The sequence below is a fragment of the Pleurodeles waltl genome, chromosome 4_1 (genome assembly GCF_031143425.1).
Source record: "Pleurodeles waltl isolate 20211129_DDA chromosome 4_1, aPleWal1.hap1.20221129, whole genome shotgun sequence".
NCBI classification, from domain to species: domain Eukaryota; kingdom Metazoa; phylum Chordata; class Amphibia; order Caudata; family Salamandridae; genus Pleurodeles; species Pleurodeles waltl.
Window position 1 is genome coordinate 1,018,909,353 of NC_090442.1, and position 19,817 is coordinate 1,018,929,169.

Genomic DNA, 19,817 nt, shown 5'->3' on the forward strand with positions numbered 1-19,817 from the left:
CAGAGTAACCTCCTTTCTGAAAAAATTCTGAATGTCTCTCGCATTCAAGTACATCATTTTAAACTTTTTAACCATTTCTACTACACTCCTTATCAACTTCTTAAATGGGAGCTTAAAGAGAATTCTAAGTGTTTTCGATGTCAGAGCTCGGAGACAGATATCACACACAGTCTGGCTACATGTGGTTTGGTTTGAAATTACTGGAATTTGATGTTTTGCCAGCTGAATTGTTTAGCGAAAACCAATGTAAATTGGAATGCTAAACTGTTTATATTGGGTCACTCACTTGAGATCCCTCATTCTAAAAGAGGTTTTTTTGCCATTAAAGCTGCCTGACTTGGAATAACTAGGCTGTGACCTCAAAAAGATCCTCCAGAACCTAGGGCATGGTGACAGCAGTTCATGATGTTATGTGGTTTAGAAATGTCCATTATACAAAATGATCCACACCATAGTAAACTTATAAGAATCTGGGATCTTTGGACACTTTAATATGTAATTGAAATGTAGTCTTGTATTACTGTAGTTGATGCTTTGATTTTTTCCTAATAAAAAAAGGAAGGAGCCTGTTCAATTTCCATAACCTGTCTGTTTGCGTGTGCATAGCTAACTTGTATGCTTTGCACAATCCATCTGGCAAAGCTACTTTTTGAAATAAGGTTACCGAGCTGTGCGGGTGCATAGGGAGCAAATAATTGTTTTGTTTTGGCTAAGAATTTGATTCTGTCAATGTACTACATGAGTGCATGTTTGACATCTAGAGAGTGTAGTGCTCTTTCTGCCCTGCTCGAAGGATTTAGAAAGAATGTTCAATCATTTGGATATGCTGAAATGGTCATATTGTACTACCTTTGATAGAAAGCGTAGGTGAGAATGTAAGACTACTTCGTCTTTGTGAACTTGAATAAAAGGTAGTCACAGACAGTGCTTATAGTTTGCTAACTCAGAAAGGAAGAGATTGGGACCAGAAAACGTAGTGGTTCAATTAGTGGACACCATCATCCTGTTAAAACTGTATTTAGATACAAGCTGCATACCCAGGTTTCTCTTGGTGAGTCCATTCTCAAACCTTGCATGAATGCTTTGCTAACATGAACTTTCAGGAGAGTAATGCATTGTATGTTTAGTAAATGGGCAGCTAGGGTCGATAAATGATATCAGCAGAAGAGGTGTAAGTGTAGTCAAATGTCTCAGACTGCTTTATCCACAGAACATTCCCTAATGGCTGGGTGTGTGGTAACCCGGATCCAAAGCATGTCCATTTTTGTTTATCTACGTATAGTAGCCTCAACTTTGAAAGTAAGGATCGAGAACTGTGTGGTCCATTCTTCACTCATGTGTTGTGATGGTGCCTCCTGAGCAGGTCTGCGAAGTGGTAATCTGTACATTGAAGGGTTTCTGATAGGATGTAAATTTTTCATGTGAGCACTGAGAGCCACATTTGTTCAGAGATGTAAGAAAGAATAAATGTGCCAATCCTTATTTCCAAATGTAATACATATGATCCAGTCTTGCCATGCAGATGTTTCTACAAAACCTCTTGTGATAGAAATATTTTAACACACTGATGTATAGCAATTATTCTGCCCTTATCCACTTCCCCTAACACTGACATGAGGAGGTGGACTTCCTGTTTCTGAAGAGAGGTGCCCACGCTGAATGTTAAGAGTGGCTGGGGATTTGCATAGTTGCCTCATTGTGAGAGTGAGACTGTTCTCCCCAAAGTAATTTAGGCTTTATCTGCAGCGACAACTACACTAGATCTTCCAAAATGCCAGTCACGTGTGCTCACCTGGACACCACATACTCTTGCAATGGACTCGTGTAAATGAGCATTGGGAACAAGCTATATGCACAAATCCATCATGTTCAACAGCTACCTCATTATTCTATCTGTCAGATCTGAAAATTTGCAAACAGTCTCTGAACTGCTTTTACTGTCTCTACTGCTGAAAAAACATGATCTAAATGGGTGTTTAGAGTTGCCTCTTGATAATTTTGGGTCGGCAGAGGATGGAGAAATTACTTTTGGTCCTGAGTGTGAGCCCTATCTTTTGGAGCTTGGACACTGTTCTGTGTCTGTGAAATGGGAAGTTTCTGCAATGTCATCCCTTTTGTCTGCCAGTTGTCTAGTTAAAGATAAACATGAACTCCTTGGCCACAAGGGACGACACACCCATAGCAAGACACTTGGTAAACATTTTGGCGCATATTTGGTACAGTTAACTGAAAAATGTTTGCACATAGAATAAATCAAAGGTGCTTGTGATGCGCTTCTCCTTCAGGTTGAGTGCCACTAGGAAGTTCCCTTTTCATGGGAGGGGTGCCCCTACTATAAAGTTGTCATTTTGAAGTCTGTGGTCAGCAGGCTAGGATAGGTTGCAGTGTACTATCCTTCTTTGGAATGAAGGCATAAAATGAGTAGACTCTTTGCCCTTGTTGATGCAGAGGTAATTCCTCTATCGCTCCCTTGCCTGATTGTGAGCAAGGTGGTATATATGGGGGTAAGTATGTAAAAGTGATAGATTTTCCATTTAGTACCATTGACAGCACCCCATTTTCCAATGGTATCTTCCTCCATTCCTGAAGGCAATACTTTAACTTTCCCCTTAACAGGTGTTGCATAATCAGAGAAAAAGAACAATGAGTCATTGTTTGATAGTGGCTTAGTCGCCTTTGTAATTCGAGCTTTTGCCACAAGCACTGTGGGTGGCATGGCAACCGCCTCAGTGCAAGGGCTGGTATTGGATACCCCTCCTGTGGTTGCTGGGTTATTTAGCTGATACTGTGGTTGACTGGCTAGAGTTCATAGACTCATCACCACCAAAAACGTGAATGCTATCAATAAGTACATTGAAAAGATGCCGTACCTCCTGGAGGAATCTGGAAATATGTAACCAAGTGTGGCAACTTTATGTGATGCTGGTGATCTGTGGTGTCTAATGTGATGTGTATTATTGTTCCTTAAACCACAATGTTTTCTACATTCTTATGCTAATTCTCTGGAAGGTGTTCAAAAAGTTCTTTCATTTCTTTGCATTGAAAGCAATCACATAATTCAAGCAGTGACTGTGATTCACAATGAGCTATGAAACGGCTGCCCCCATTGCCACCAATTTAAAACTGTGTTGAGGTATCTATATTCGTTATTTGGTAATAGACCCTCTCTGGCCCCTTAGTTAGCTGATCATTTGTGAGATGCGTGAACCATCATGGAACATGATAGAATATGGCCACGAATGACCAGTGGGGGTTACGGAGCAGTTTTGCACTTGTTATACACCGTGTTTTTGCTGGGTTTCTAAAATGCTCTGTTGTGTTTCCGAGAACAATATTTAGCATCAGAAGTTAATAGGGTGTGCAATCTGATTTAGACAAAGTATTGATAAGGAAATCGGTTTCCTCCTGTTGAACTGCCATGATGATGCCATATTGCATAGCTGCCCTTTCTAGGACTGGATAGCATGCAGAGGTTTTGTCTTGAGGTAATGCCCATCCAGGGTATTATTCCAGTGGCTCCTCATTATCTGAGGGAACTCCCTACTTATGTCATGTGTCTTCAGGGTGTGGCGTAAGGTGTCATCATGACAAGGCTGATATTGAGGATGAAAGCCGATACTCTCAATCAGATTTTGTGGTCTTCTTGCAGTTTTTATTGTGTTGGAGGAGCAAATCTGATGAACTGGCTATCTCAGTCAGAAGGTATTTTTCACATTATACCCATCTTGCCTGAAGGGGGTAAACCATCTGATGAAGGACTGGTGCACCTGGCCATGCTTGTGGGCTTAAACTTATACTTCTGATGTTTTTTCCTTCTTATGTCCTGTATGTGAGTCAATAAAATGTGTTTTTTTTTATAAGTCTTAACTATCTGCTTATGAAAATGTGTTCTTAATGTATTTCTCATAATCTTTTCATGGTTGAGGTTGTTTTTAGTGGCGGTCCATAGATAATTCAAACGTCAGCTCCAAAGAAGGAGTGGCTTCAGAAATGGCTTATCAATGCCAGTCCTTCATTGGTCTGGTAGTTTTTGGGCTCAGTCCTCTCCACCTTTCAAGGCAGTCATTATTATCTGTTCCATTGACTGAAGTAGAGTCTTGAAATTAGTCCATGTATATCTTGGTGTGAGATCTGAACAACACTCACATTGAGACAGACCTTGCATTTTAACCTGATGTGGTGTCTCTGTGCCTGGTCCTTCTTGGCTCACCCTGCTAACAGAGTCATTTTCAGACCCTTGATGTCTAACCTTTGGTAGAGCCCCTTGTGTCACAAAGATCATCAGAATGTGACAGATTATGTTTTATGTTAATTGTAGTTTTAATGGCTAAACGTAGAAAGCTGTATTGTAACTCAATTTAAATGTTCACTTTCTTGTATTTCAGAGTTCGAGGTAGGTGGCATTTGAGTTAAATCACATGTTAGAGCGATAAAATGCATGTTATAAAGTAATCTAGGCTCTATACCAGTAGTGCATTTAGAAACAATTTTGAATTTCTAATGATTAGTAAATACTTGTAATTCTCTATTGTATTTTATGAAACGCAGTAGCAAAGCGTTCCCATTTGAAATGAAATGTATTACTCATATTATTTAAATATTGTAAATACTGAATTTATCGGTTTTCATATAACATGTGTTTCACTAAAAAGTGTTAATTAAATGCAATATTATAATTACTTTCTGTTAGCATGAGTGAGGCCTGTTGAAGCTTGTAATTTAAGACCTTGCTAAAAATGCTGCTACACTTTCTAATGTGAACTTTCTTTTAGTTTATGTTCTATTGAGATGTTTAACTAGTTGGTAATAGATTCTATTGTTTAAATATAGAGATAATGTAGCATAGTGTCCTTGACAAAAGAATATTATGAAACATGGACTGGTATTGTATACAATTGTTTCAAACGTGCGTGGAGTCACACAGATGGAAGATATTCTTATAGAAAGCTTTGGAAAGGAAGAGCTTTTTACAATTTGGAGTTTGGTGATTGATTACTATTGGATGATGTCCATTCAACGTGACATGGACTGATACCTTTGATGAATCAGAATGCTTTGGGAAATCTAAAATATCAATGGACATTTCCTGATTGGAGTTTTTCCTTCCGTGGCCACATTAGTCATGGTGTTGAAATTGTTTGGAGTGGTATTGAAATTTTGTTGATGGTTCGACAAAACCACTTACTGGGTCCAAAGATTCATCCACCTCGAAAAGCATTGATTCCTGTGAACACCCTTCAGCTGAAAAATACGTTTCTTCCTTCTCGTTTTGTACTCGTGAAGGACTGTAAGAGTCCATGCCAGCATTAATGTTCTCATACAGCCTAAAGCTCATTTGTCTTGATATTTTAATGCCATAACAGGACAACTAGCATCAGTACAAACTCTATGATGAACGGATTGTAACTACTTTCGAGGGTATCAAGGGCAAAATTGAAATGCCATATTTTCCATCCCCTACCTTCCAGGGATCATTCTCATAAGTCCTAGAAGGTGAGAATGCAGAATTAATTGATCATTGATGAATTGAGTCTGTAGCTTTCCAAGACTGGCACATAAGAAAAGTCATCAGATTCATCTGGTACTTTCTATTCTTGTTTACAACACATAAATTATTGATTTTCTGAAAACAACGCACTTTTGAAAAAGAAAGAACCAAACTTTGGCTCTGAATCTGATAGCAAAGCAAAAAGCAATCTAGGATGGAGTTTGCATGATGATGCTGTTGTGTGATCATGAGTCATTCACAAAACCAAAACTCAAATAAACAAGATGTTATATTTCAAACCCTACACGCAATAGCAGGATGATGCAAACAGTGATCTGCATCACCACATGCTGTAAACATGCATTCCTGCAATGTGATGTGCTGTTCCATTATTTCTGGCATTTAAATTTTTTTTCATTTCCTCAGACTCTCATGCAGTCAGTGTCTACATTTTGGGCTTTGTTTTTCATACATGCCATGCCAAGAATTACCAGCATCTCAGCAACTGGGCACAGGCTTTAACTGTGCTACACTAACAATTGTATTGCTTCAAATGTAGCTTCTCTGTACAGCTGAAATATTGCCGTTTCAGTGGGCAGACCTACGTCCTCTTCATGAGGCTGGTGCCAGCCTCACGGTGATGGTTGGGCAGCTGAAACTGTGACGGTCCGACCGCCACATTATGACCCTGGCCCAGGGCACAGGCAGTGCAATGGCCCCCTTCCCCAGCACCCTCTGAATGTGCACTGTCTGCTTTGCAGACAGTGCACACTCAGAGGGTGCTGGGAGGCCTCCCCAGTGCACCGCCACTGGCCTCGGCTCCATGTGGAGTCGAAACCAATGCCTCTGCACAGTTTCCACTGAGCTGAGCAGCAGAAGACTTGGTTTCTGCTGGTCAGCCCAGTGGAAACCTTGTGGTGGGGCTAGTGGGGAGACCACCAACTCTGCGGCAGTCTCCTCACACCAGACTCATAATGAGACCCTTAATAAGCTGTCCTGAAAGCTTTTTTTGATCAACATTGTTGTGCACTGGATGACTGGGACTGTTTCCGTTGTGCTGCTCCAAATTCTATTAATCTCTGAATACACATTCTCAACGGCCAGAAGAATTTTAGATATGCGTGCACACCTATTGTGCCATGTGCAATGATAATTTAATCAAGGAAATAAAGCTTTGATATCTTGTTCGTAACTTCAAAGTGTTTATGATACCATAACTATTTGTTTTTAGGAGAAGGAATCGGTTCATGAATTTCATTGGCGACCTCATTATGTTACCTCGTGAGATATCATTCTTGTAAACCCAGATTTACAGTCTGATATCCTTTACTTCATCTACTTGGTCTATAAGAATTAAAGAACATTAAGATAATGACAACTTAAACCATTCATCAGCGCTTCAAAATTTCCCTTTTTTAATCAGTGTTTTCTTCATGAATGCTAAAAAAAACAAAAAATTCTAACTGCAATCAGAGCCCACTGTTGCTGTACCTTACAAACAGCAGGTTAAAAACATCTGTGACTTCTGTAGACAGAATATTTTTAACAAAGCAAAACGTATTTAGCAAAAATCTGCTTCAAATACATAGTTGCATGTTAATTACTCTTTTTACTTCAAACAAAAAACCTGTTTAGTCCAGTATTCAACTTATTGTTTTCAGTAATCTTATGACTGTTTAAAATAACTGTACAAGACAAACCAAAAAATGGTGGTTGATGCTAAATGTTCGCACATCCGCGTTCAGATGTCTGACAAGTAGTTCAAGTTCAATATGATTTTGGGGGGTGCCAACCTGGTAAGACACCCAACCACCATGGGTGTTAGTGCACTGATCAGAAAATCAATCTGTGCTGGAGCAAAATCAAAGAAAGCCAGGGCACACCATAAGTAGTCCGAGAAATAATTCCTAAATGGAAAGAAGAGTTCAGAGTCCAAACACTGTGTAGAGGTTGATGAAGGTTTTATTCCTTGTAGACAAAGTATGGTCTGCGAACAGCCGACACGTGTTTCTTCACATGGACTTTTTCAAGACAAAGAATTGGATGTGGTTAGTTCTGCCGAAGAAATTTGAATGTTCTGAAAAACCAAAGTAATTCATGTGGTCATTCAGAAAAATATGTACCACGAACGGTAGGCAGTCATGGCAGTTGAATTCCGACAGTTGGGTCTCTGAAATCATTTAATGAGATATCAATTAAAGGGCAAGGCTGTGATAAGCCTCCGAGAGTCAGTCCAAAAAACAGGGAAGCTGGGATAAAGGTTGTGCCTTGGCTTTGTTTAAAATAACTGTTCATTCTAACTGCAACAAAATAAACATGTTATTGTAAAATAACTATCTAACAGACGATATGGACCAATATTGCTATCTTGGTGTTCTGACGACAAATGCAAGTCACATTGGACCTCATACTTGGGTACATCACCAGAATACTAACACAGCAATACAGGACAATGTAATACAAGGATTCAGCAATCACAGGACACATTCATCATAAAAGAAAATTGATAAATACCAAATCCTGATAGCCGTCAGTCAAAAGTTCATGCCTTGGCTGGTCGTCACCATCCAGCTGCTGATAATAAACAGCAAACCTCTCAATGATGGCATCATACACAACACGTGGCCGTTCCCAGGTGACCAGAAGGCTGCTGTAGTTCTTTGGCTCAGCTTGGACATTCTCTGCTTCCGAACTGCAAACTGGAGTAACAAAGGAGTCTTAGCTCTGCAGACATCTCATATCTAAGCACATAGTTATATGACATTTTCTAGTGACATTTCCCTTAATTATTTATTCAATGAACATCTGTGGCATGCTAACATACAGCAGGGTGACACACACAAGGGGTGTTTGTTGCAAAAAGCAGAGCACGGAAGCAGAATTTGGTGGAACATGGCTCTATTTATGACCTGTTCAATAAGTCTTCACCCCTGGCCTAGCACCCTACTTCAAACCTATCTCCATAGCAACCATAATCCTAATGGCAAACCTCATAAAATGTCCAACCTGAACTCCAATCCCAATTTTAACCCCATCTTCAGCTCCAATTTTACACCAATCCCAACTCCAGTTCCAACCCAGCTCCAATCCCAAGCCTAATAAAAACTCAATTTTCACCCTCAACTGATACATGGCCTGAATCACAGCTTCCGTCTCTACAAGCAGAAACATAAAACTACTTACATTTTTTTGAGTTTAAAATGCAAAAATCTACCTTTTCACGAGGCAGAAAATTTACTGATATTGTGACATATTCAACTTAAGGTATTATTTTCATTCCATTGATCAGTTGACTACTCCATACCCCCAGGTATTTGCATTGTGCTTTAGAGAGTTGCACCTAGATTGCCTGAGGTATTGGAAGTGTATGAGGTCTTTCGAAGATCAACATCAGGCCAACAAGGAGATAGCATAACTACCAACTAGTACAAGACATTGAACTGACAAGGTGATTTTTTTCTGTGCTGGAGTAGCTGATTTACATAAGTCTCCATGGCCTTCAGCTCGGCAGACCTTGTTAAGTTTATGACTCTGCTCGAAAGGCGCTTCTCCGCATTTTTGTCACTGGGTCTTCTATAGTGTGGGGTAGGCTCTACTGCACGTAGAATCTCTTAGGCAGTGAGAATATATGATGCCTTTAATAGCTGCACTGGCTCAGTGCATAGCTAAGCCCTTGTTTTGTTTGTGTTTAAAGAGTCAAAATCTCCTACATGTAACTCAAAATGTCTATGAATTAATGTACGAAATCCAGGAAGCACAAGTCAGAAACAATGAGCAGGGATTGTGTATCTGTCTGCAACTTGTGCTGCCTAAAGTTCATGCATTAATAAGCAAAGTTCCGAGTTGTATTAGTTTACTTTGCACACCTCAACAAAACAAAATGGGTGCACGGCTCCGCGCTAACGCAGCGCAGCTTTTCATGATACTACTCTTGTGCTCTTTGTAGTAAAAAATTAGAAGAGCTGGGGTTACTAATGGATTTGCCCTATTGCCTGTCTTGAGTAGACATGCACATCCTTAGTACAAAAATCCTGCCTTTCTTCCTAAGAGGCTGTGGGTCTCAACGTGCATGCTTCATTGTTAATCACCTTGAAACAGTGCTCTAGCCTTCAATAACGAGGAGTAAATAGACTTTCATGTTGGGTAATTGTCTTAGGAGCACCACTCTACCAGAAACTTTCAGCCCAATGTAATACACAAAACATCTGGGATCCTGGCATGTTCAGGCAAAGAAAGAAGTTTCACTTATGCTTGATGAAAATGGAAGATCTGATGGTATTCACCAAGGTACAGAGCAGTGCACACCGTGTATAAATTCAGAATACACTTTAGAATACAAATAAAAGATAAACTACTTGTAACAACGCAATTTTGTTTAAATCAAGTAACCGTGCAATTGTGTGACATAAAAGAGAGCAAGTGCACGAGGCACAGGACACAGAACTCTGGTATATGATATATAGGTTGCCATAGTATACTTACATATTTTTATCCTATATTATGAAAGACACATAAACACTCACACTCTTTCTTTTCGTCTCTCTCTCAAACATGCATTATACATTATAATATTGTAGTAAATTGTGATTGTGATAAACAATAGTGTGTTTTCCAAACATTTGGTGTGCTAACAAGGAGAGCCCTGTGATGTCAGAGCGAGTATATAGTATAATACTCTTGCGGTGACCATAGAAATGTACTTATAGTTTTATCACAGGCACCCAAGTATCATGTGTACATAACAGGCTGCCTGTAATGTTGTAGGATGGTGAGTCTGCTACACTGGTGACTATAAAACAAAACATGAAAAGGCTGAATGCCAAGCCCTGTGTGTAAGGTGACTTGTGCTATCTAATAAATATGTGATAATGTACCATCGGCAATGCATTATAAGGCTTTTGCAAGTCACAAAGGAGTTCTATGAGCAAACAGTGACACAAAACCACAGGCTTATTGCCAATAATGATTTTGCAGAACTCCAAAGTGACTCGTTATATTGATATGTATTGCTCTCATAGAGAGCGTGTACTGTTTATTTCAGTTTCCAAATGTTATAACTCACTGCTGTGACGTAGCAACAGCTGATAACAAAACTCATTACTCAACGCAGCTATATCATAAAGGCCTTACAGTCTAGGCTGACAGGGCTCTCTGTGAGCTTGTCAGCCCAGCTCAGCTTGTCTTCTCTGATTGAAAGCAGAAAGCACAGCCGCAGGAGGGGGCAGGAAGGCAGGGAAGGTAGTGGGGGTTGGTCAAGGATGGCAGGCACATTTTTATGTTTTTTTACCTTTTGGCAGAGATAGATAACAGAGGCCATGGTATATATGGCTATTACCCCTCCTCCCCTGCATAGCAGTTGAAAGCAGGGACAGATGAGTTTGGGGTCATACACAACATGAAATTACGGTAAACATCCTTTTTTACGACTTTTTTATTACGAAAGTCATGGTTAACGAAAGCGTAACAACACTTTTTTTAACCACGACTTCGTATTTTTGTGCCTTAACTACGTATGTTCTGAACAACGAACATGCGTGGTTAAGGTACAAAGAAGGGAGTTGGCGAAGGTAAGTGGTGGGTTTAGGTTTTGGGGTGGGGGTGGGGGGTCAGGGGGTTTTAGGTTTTGGGGTGGGGTTGGGGGGGTGGGGTGTTTTTGGTTTTGGGGAGGGGGTGGAGGGTTAGGGGGTTTTAGGTTTTGGGGTGGGGTTGGGGGGGTGGGGCGTTTTTGGTTTTGGGGAGGGGGTGGGGGTCAGGGGGTTTTAGGTTTTGGGGTGGGGTTGGGGGGTGGGGCGTTTTTGGTTTTGGGGAGGGGGTGGGGGGTCAGGGGGTTTTAGGTTTTGGGGTGGGGTTGGGGGGGGGTGGGGTGTTTTTGGTTTTGGGGAGTGGGTGGGGGGTTAGGGGGTTTTAGGTTTTGGGGTGGGGTTGGGGGGGTGGTGCGTTTTTGGTTTTGGGGAGGGGGTGGGGGGTCAGGGGGTTTTAGGTTTTGGGGTGGGGTTGGGGGGGTGGGGCGTTTTTGGTTTTGGGGAGTGGGTGGTGGGTCAGGGGGTTTTAGGTTTTGGGGTGGGGTTAGGGGGGTGGGGTGAGGGATGTAGGGTGAATGGTGCCTATTGCTAATGATTTTATCAGGAATGCCTTTACAACGAAATATCGTTGTTGAGGCATTCGTGGTAAAATCATTAGTAGTAAGGACGAGGTCGGTGTTCTGACCTCGTTGTTAAGGTTAGTAGTTGTTTTTAATTCGGTGTTCCGTCATATAATCTGAAATTACAGACGGGTAAAAAGTGAATTACAGGGATGTTTTTCAACTCAGGTTTCTGAGTGACATCAAAGACAACTTGAGCTTTGCTCTCGTTGTCTATTTGATGTCACCCAGAGCCCTTCTATGAAAAATATCCTTGTAATAATCTGTTACCCATCTATGATTGTACATGTTAGTTCATAGATGAGGCTGCATTATTCTACATAGGAAGAAGGTCCCCGAGAGAGCTAACAATTAGGTAAGGTACATATATCCACATAAAGGCCTGTTCAGTCAGCCCTCTTTGTCCACTGGTCTGCTCAAAACTCATTCAGATTTTGCTTTCGTCCACCACAACATGCAGCATGAATAAATGGGTCAGCCCACTTCAACCATTGACTCTCTTCTACTGTATGTGACAGCGCTTTCCTGATAACATGTACCAAGCAGCCGAAAGAGAAGTGCACTTCCGTGCCAGGGCTGGTGAGCCAATGCTTTCTTCGTTCAGTTTTCTTGCTTTTAGTATATTTTGTAGCAATCCTTATGTTTCAACTATGTTTTTTGGTCTCAGTAATTCTATGCCAACAGTGCCTTTAATGTGTGCCAATAGGAATCACATTTTCCTGAGGTGTGCATTAAAACTACAAAAAAGGTTTCTATATCTGTTCAAAATATACCTGCCTTCTAGGAGGCTGTTTTATTAAAATTATATGCAACCATTATTACTTTTTAATTTAACATTTTTAGGGCAAGAACATTGTCGCCTTCTTTTGGATTCTGTAGTATATGCTTGCAATGGAAAAACTACATAAATAATTGGACCAGCTTGCCAAGGACAGAACAACGGGCTTTGGCAAAGCTTCTTTTTTAGGGTCTGAAACATGCAATCACTGATATTGTAAAATATGTATTATGCACACCTGACAGAGAAAAGCAGAAAAGCAGTGCCCACAAACTGAAATAATGTGCTATCCTATGAAAGCCTACTTGAAGTCTTCACCATTGGTTCCAAGAGTAGTCTTGCAGGAGCTCAAGGCAGCTAGAGGCAGTTTGAGGCCCCTGGGAAGGCTGAAAAGAAGGCCCGCCATCAACAACTGGGAAATACAGAATAAAGATCTAGTCATGTCAGAAAGGCAGCAGAACCCAGCTCTTGTGCAGCATGTTCGACTGCCTTCCATTGCCCAACCTGCTTGCTGTGTCCCATATGTAACAAGACATTCAGAAAGATAGAGTGAGGTGTGTCAGACAGACATGGTAGCGCTACGATGGTAAGAGACACTGCTGCCTCTTTCCAATAGTGATCTTACATAGGTAAGGGGAGAGCCCTGACAGCCAGCACTGGAAGTGGTAACAGTTTAGAAGATGAAGTATTGTGACATCACTACTCACTTATAAAAAGTTATTACAAGCACGTAGGGTTATATTTTCTTACTTGTAATGTATTTTAATGACAGACCAAGCCCCTGAAATAAGACAATAAAGAATATAAGTTGTTACAGTTATCACAGTCTCCTATTTAATTAATTACAATAACAGCTATACGGTGTTACTCTGTCGCCCTGATGTCTAGTAGATACAAGTGAGGTTTGGATATGAATTAATGTAATTCTATTTATTTAGGGAGTATGAATGTTAGCCGATTGTGCAAAGTGATTAGAGTGGAGGAGCATCGCCCCACCAACTAAAATGCCACAAAATCCCCAGAGATGAAAAATAAAATAGTAATAAAGTTAATTTATTACCATTCTATTTTTCATCTACCCTTCCCGAAATGAGTTATCAGGACGGGGCTTGGCCTGTTGAGTGGCTACCTTGGCACTTCAGTTCACAGTGTGCATGTCCAATTGGCCAGCTGTCTTGTGATTGCCTGCCAGACATGCACACTTAAACCTCTCTAAACCAGTTGTCTTAAGACAGCTGGGTTGAGAGCAAGCACAGGTCTCCAGTGCCCTTGAGAGTGCTGAGAGAGGTGCTTCTCTCATGCTGGCTAACTGCATGAGAGCAGCACCAAGATTGGTTAAGAGAGTCAGCTGGGGCCTGTGGTGAACACCGGACTGCAGCAGGGAGAAGGATGTGTTCTGCAAGTAAGGTAGTGGATTTTTATTCTATTTGAGGCACGAGGTGCGATAGTGCATGCAACCACCCATTCCTCCCACCACTCTCCATAGCTGCCAGCCGCCACTGAGACAGGGGTCTGGCTAGGTGAGAGAATATACAGGAGTTTTTGCTGCTGACACTTATTTGGGCACCACTTTTTGAATCCTAGATGCCTATGCAGACTTCATTGACGAGGAATGGATGATGCAGTTTGAAAATGATATCCTTCCGGTCTGACAAAAGAATGCATGCAGATTGGCTAAAGGTGAGGTGATGCCCTTCTTACCACCGAAGGACATATGTTGCTGAGAGTGCCTGAGCTGACTTAAGGTCTGACAGGGTGGACTGCATGTCACAAGCAAGAGAGAGAGAGAGAGTATGTGTGTGTGTGGGAGGGGGTGGGTGTGGGGGTGTGTGTGCGTGCATGTGTGTGTTTCTAAAGACACTTCTCATGTTTTCCTGTCAATGTGTAGTGTTGTGCTTGTTTGGATGATATTTAAGCATGTAGCACAGAAATGTGGATTGTGGTGTGTGCTCTAGAGTGGAAGCAACAGGATAGAATTAAGTGTTAAAAGTTGCAACAGTTGGACTGTGAGGAGGTTGGACATGGAACTGGCTCTCATAATATTTGTTGCTCCTTTCATGTTTGGAACTTTATTTAACAAAGCAATAATGTTGAAGCTCAATTTGGACTCACTCGTCTTTCCAACAGCTATGTTTCACAGCAGCACACCATTGCGTTGGTCCAGGTCCGAATGATGTTGGGTGCTCGCAATATTGTGTTTTTATCTAATTTTCCCAGTCTAGGAGAAATGTATCATTATCTGTTGCCCAAGCTTGAGCAGGTCACTGCAAGAAAAGCAAGGAGGAAGGTGATTACCTTCTCACAAGCTTCAGGTAGTAGTGAGCTGTCCTCAAGGGCCACTGCACAGAGCGCACATTAGTTTTTCATCTCGTTTTGGACAACCTAAATTTTTTGTATCTTTTGGGGAAGTCAGCGTTTCCCTTCAGGGTAGTCCTCATAGCACAGGTGTGTCTTCTCTTCCCCTAGACTGGTGTGAAGTGCATTTTTTCATACTTAGTTTAGCTTAAGGAACAAGTGCCTACACAGGGGCATACAGCAAACACTGCTGGTCAGTTTCATAAAAGTAAATATACTCGTATATGAGAAGACCATTCTTTTGCAACAACAAAGTGGCCTACCCAGCACTGGGTCATATATCTAGGCTGAACATCGCAGTGAATTAAATTTATGGATTATGTGGTGCAGGTGAGCTGTACATGTCAGTGATGCTGATTTTAAGTGCTGCTTTCACCTTAATCACACCTCAGCCCTTTCGTGTCATTGATCATGGAATTTAGAATTTGTGACTTGGGATAGACCACTGAAGGATCTGTACATTTTTTTCCAGTGGCACTGCAAGAACATGTAGAATTATCTGGTACAGAATTATCTAGCAAATGACTGAGGTCTCAGCAGACCGTGGAATCATCAGGACATGTGGCTGGACAAAGAGGGGCTTGTTTTAAGTGTGGCCAGTGTCTATCTGCACAATTACTGAAACTGCACAGCAACTGGATAAGACTAGATGATGCATGGGAAGACTGGGCATATCAGTTGGGTTTGCATGGGAGGCACACACAAGTTAATGTTAAAGAAGAGGAGCAATGTGAGGAAACTGGAAGGGAATGGAACGTTCATACTAGTTGTAAAGGTGGTGATAAGCAAGGGTTGTAATATAAAGATCAAGATAGGTCCTGGAAGAGTTAGAGAAGTGACAGTGTGTGTGAATTTGGTCGAGGACTATGATTATATCAGAGAAATTCAATGAGTTGTACGGCAATTTGGTTTTGTTTATCGTCCAATGTAACACTAGGTGCTAAGAGGCACACGCATTAGTTGGTAACAGGAAGGTGAGTTTAAGTTCAAAATGAAACTGATAATAAGGTATCAAATGTTCACAACTTATTACTCTAAAAACATTTTGGAAAGGCCCACTTAATGTTATGCAGACAATCTGGGTATGCTAAAGATGGTATTAATATGGTGAAAGGAAAGAAAGCATAATTACTATAAAATGCAAAATCTTCAATTAGGTGGTTGTAATGATGCGAACATGTGAATAAGCTATGCAATGAAGGAATAATTGAGCCTATTGAATTGTTTGGTATCTTGTGATTTTTGGGAAAAAAGAAAACTTGTGGCATACGTTTTGGTTTGGACTTGGTACCTCCATTTTTCTGGCATCTAATGGTTAATCTGATTTGCAAAACCCAAGACCAATAACAAAACTCCTATCCCTGGGAAAATTGATTGAAAGTCTCCCTACAAGTTGTTCCATTCATTTCAGACAGTGGTCTGTGTGAAGAAATGAGCACGAAGTTGGGTTCCAAAAGATGTTTTTTCTGTAAAGTTGACCCTGGTACAATGCAGAGAACCAGGATAGCTTCCGGCTCCCATCTAACTTTCCAACTTTTCCCGCGTTCCAACCCACGTCACCTCAAACCTCTGAACAGAACCTAATAATATCTAAAATGTAATGGTTAGAAACTAACAACATGCACAATCACAACACATCTCCCTCTTTTATGAGGGCAAGATACTATTCTAAATCTAACCACCCAAAAACAAAACATAACCCCAAAAACACAGCTGAGGTTAAACATGTCAAAACTTACATATTAATATAACACTATAAACTATAAAATGAGAGATTTAAATGCAGTGAAAAAGTGTCCATCTAAACATACAAAAGTTTACATCTATATTGAACACTCCTTACTGACACACAAAATCTTCAAACATTTTTGTTTTCTTTATATTCCTTTTTATCCTTCTCCCCTCTGTTTCTTCTGAAGCAGACTTGTCTCTCTTGGACCCCATGCTTGTTCCATTTTCCACTCTTCCCATGTTTTGAGGATTAACACTCGTCTTGCCACCCAACTGTGTACTCTCCCTCACATTACCAGTCTCCAGTAACCAGCTCATACTAGTCTTGCTCCTTTGTTTCTCACTACCACACTTTCTTTCCACTTCCATCTTCCTTAACCCCCTTACCCTTATACATTGAAAGTCTACTCATGTGCCAAACCTTTCCATCACTCAACAAGACGGAAATACAAAATAATTTCTTGACCCTCATAGGTGCAGGAAATTTCCTTTCACTTTTCCTTACCATGATACTTTTTTTTACCATAACCATGTCACCAACAGAAATACAAACTGGTTTACAACTATGTTTGACATCATAGTTCTTGAGCTAATGCAAGTCTCTGTTCAACGGCAATAGGGGACCAATTCAATTTTTTGGATTTCAACATCCATCTCAAGTTGACTCTTAAGAATGACACTCTTCCTGGCATCAGTTCAAAAGGATTATGACCTGCTGAATCACACGGGGTGATTCTGTATGTCCAAAGTGTATGCAACACTATTTTTTCAATTTAGACCAGAGTTGATGGCTAACTGCTGAGTGCCATTGATCAGTTATTAAAATGCTCCACAGCGCAATTACCAGCAGGGTGATAAACAGATGTAGTTGTATGCACAATGCCATTCCAATCTAAAAAGCATTTGAATACATCAGACGTAAATCGAGGATTGTTATCACTGACAATGTTTTTAGGTAAAACCGCCTTCGAATATATGCCATCCAGGAATTTCACGACTGCAATGGCATCAGCTTTTGAAACAGAATCAATTCCAGCCCATTTGGAGAAGTGGTCAAAAACTACTATGATGTATTTCAAATCACTGTTCTCATGAATGGGACCGATAACATCAATGCTGATCCTTTTCCATGGCATATTGGGACTAATCATGGGACACAAAGGTGGCTTCAGGGTTACTTGTGTTTTGTCTAAATCGTTACAATTAACATATTCTCTCACCTTCCTTTCTTTTGGTAAATACATTCTAGGCCACCAGTACAACAACTTAATTCTTCCCTTTTCTTACCAATGCCTAAAAGACCCTCATGGCAAATATTTAAAGTCTTACTTCTGATCCTCTGAGGAACCACTTCACCATTTCTCATAACCTTCCTATCTGCCTGCCTCAGATAATTTTGAGCTTCACAATAATTTTGTAAATCTTTTTAAAGAATTTTTTTATCTCGCCATCCTTAATTAATTCTTAATTTACTTCCTTCAACAAAGAATCTGCTTCTTGGGCTTCTACCCATTCCTTCCTAGAAATGTGTTCATCATCAACACCAGCCACGCATAATTCCTCACAACTCTCCATGGGTGCGTGTTCCAAAAGTAATGGCATCCTGCTTAAAAAATTTAAAGCTTTGTTATTTACTCCTGGTACGTACTGCAGCTCATAGTCATAGTCCAGCAATTTTACTGACATGCGAGCTGAACGAGAAGAAGCATTGTACAAACCCTTCATTTTGAGGGTTTTCGTGAGGGGTTTATGGTCACTTCTCAATGTAACCTGTGATCTCCAAACAAATTGTGTAAAGTGTTCTAGTCCCAAAAAAATCTCGCAAGTGCTTCTTATTCTATCACAGCATATTCTCTTATGTTCATGTTAAAGAACATGATGCAAAAGAAACAACATTCTCTTTCCCTGATTTATCATTCAGTTGCACAAGCACTGATCCTATGCCCTTCCCACCTGCGTCTGTGGTGATGATGTTCATAAGTTTTGGGTCAAGCCTGCACAACAGTGGAGCTTGACAAAAGTTCCTTTTAATATCCTGGAAGGCATTCTAACATTCACTTGTCCATTCAAGTTTGTTTTTGCTCTTTAAAAGTTGACAAATGTGATAATTTTTGCTTGAAAAGACCTTCACAAATTTCAAATAAAACTAGCTAGGTTCAAAAATACTCTCATTTCATCCTTTGTGGAGGGAGCATTAACAACAGCATTTAACAATTCAGGTTTAGGTTTTATTCTTTCTTTGCTTACCTTGTGGCCTAAATATGTTACCTCCTTCTTAGAAAACGTACATTTCCTAAATTCAGCAGTAAGACCCTTTTCATTTAAATTGTTCAAAATGTGTTCCAGTTTATGGTCATGATCACATTTAGTTTTTCCCATAATGAGTATGTCATTTTGAATGAAAAGGACGTACTTCATACCCCTAAATAATTTGTACATTAACCTTTGGAACATCGCCGCTGCAGAGGCAAGTCCAAAAGGTACTCTGACAAATTAGAAACACCCAAATGAAGTTATGAAAGCTGTGAGTCTCCTGTTAGAAGGTCACAGTGGCAAGAAATTATGACGATTCACTGATTTTTGGAAGTGGAAACTGATCCACTAATATGTTTCTATTCAAGTCCCTTAAGTCTATGTATAAAAAGACTTTTTCATTGGCACATCGTGCCACCACAAGTGGAGCAATCCATTCAGAGGATTCTGTTGGCTCAATGATCTTATCTGACTTTAATTTCTGCAATTTCCTCAAAAAGTCATACCTGATGGTCATGGGTATCTGCCTAGCCTTGTGAACGCATGGTACAGTGTCTTCTTTAAGAACTAATTTGCATTGGAATCTTTGCAACATCACACTTTTCCCTGAAAATACCTTTAGAATCTTTTCCACTAACTTTTCTCCTTCCTTATCTCGTAGTAGCAACATGGGTTCGGGTTATTGGGATCTAGTATTATATCTAGCTCACCCTGATCTCTCCAACCTAATACAGACAGACCTTCTTGGGATACGTACAATTTGCACTCAGCTTGTCTCCCCTTAAAATCAAAAATGAATTTCCCGAACCCTAGAATGTCAGTAGTCCAACCCATGAAACTTGTGGGCAACATATCCTGAACAACCAAGTGCTCACTGATTCTCTTATCAAATTTTTCTTCTCATATATTTTTGTAAATTATAGTGTAAGGGAAGCTTGTGTCCGTAACAATGGACATCTTAACTCCTCCAAGAGTTATATCACATACAGGTTTCTTCCTCAATCTTCTGTATGACGTTCTATCACTCAGGCTGGCACTGCACCCTACAGCATTTAAATGATCATTATCCT

At 40.4% G+C, this 19,817-nt stretch overlaps 1 protein-coding gene across 11 annotated transcripts in view; it reads right to left on the minus strand.

Moving 5' to 3' along the window:
* PTPRZ1 (protein tyrosine phosphatase receptor type Z1) overlaps positions 1-19,817 on the minus strand; it is a 572,466-nt gene that overhangs the window by 229,854 nt on the left and 322,795 nt on the right. For all 11 annotated transcript variants that reach the window (XM_069229904.1, XM_069229910.1, XM_069229908.1 and 8 more), the window contains exon 9: positions 8,003-8,187. In XM_069229904.1, the coding sequence (XP_069086005.1) occupies positions 8,003-8,187 (185 nt within the window). The remainder of the gene's footprint in view (positions 1-8,002; positions 8,188-19,817) is intronic.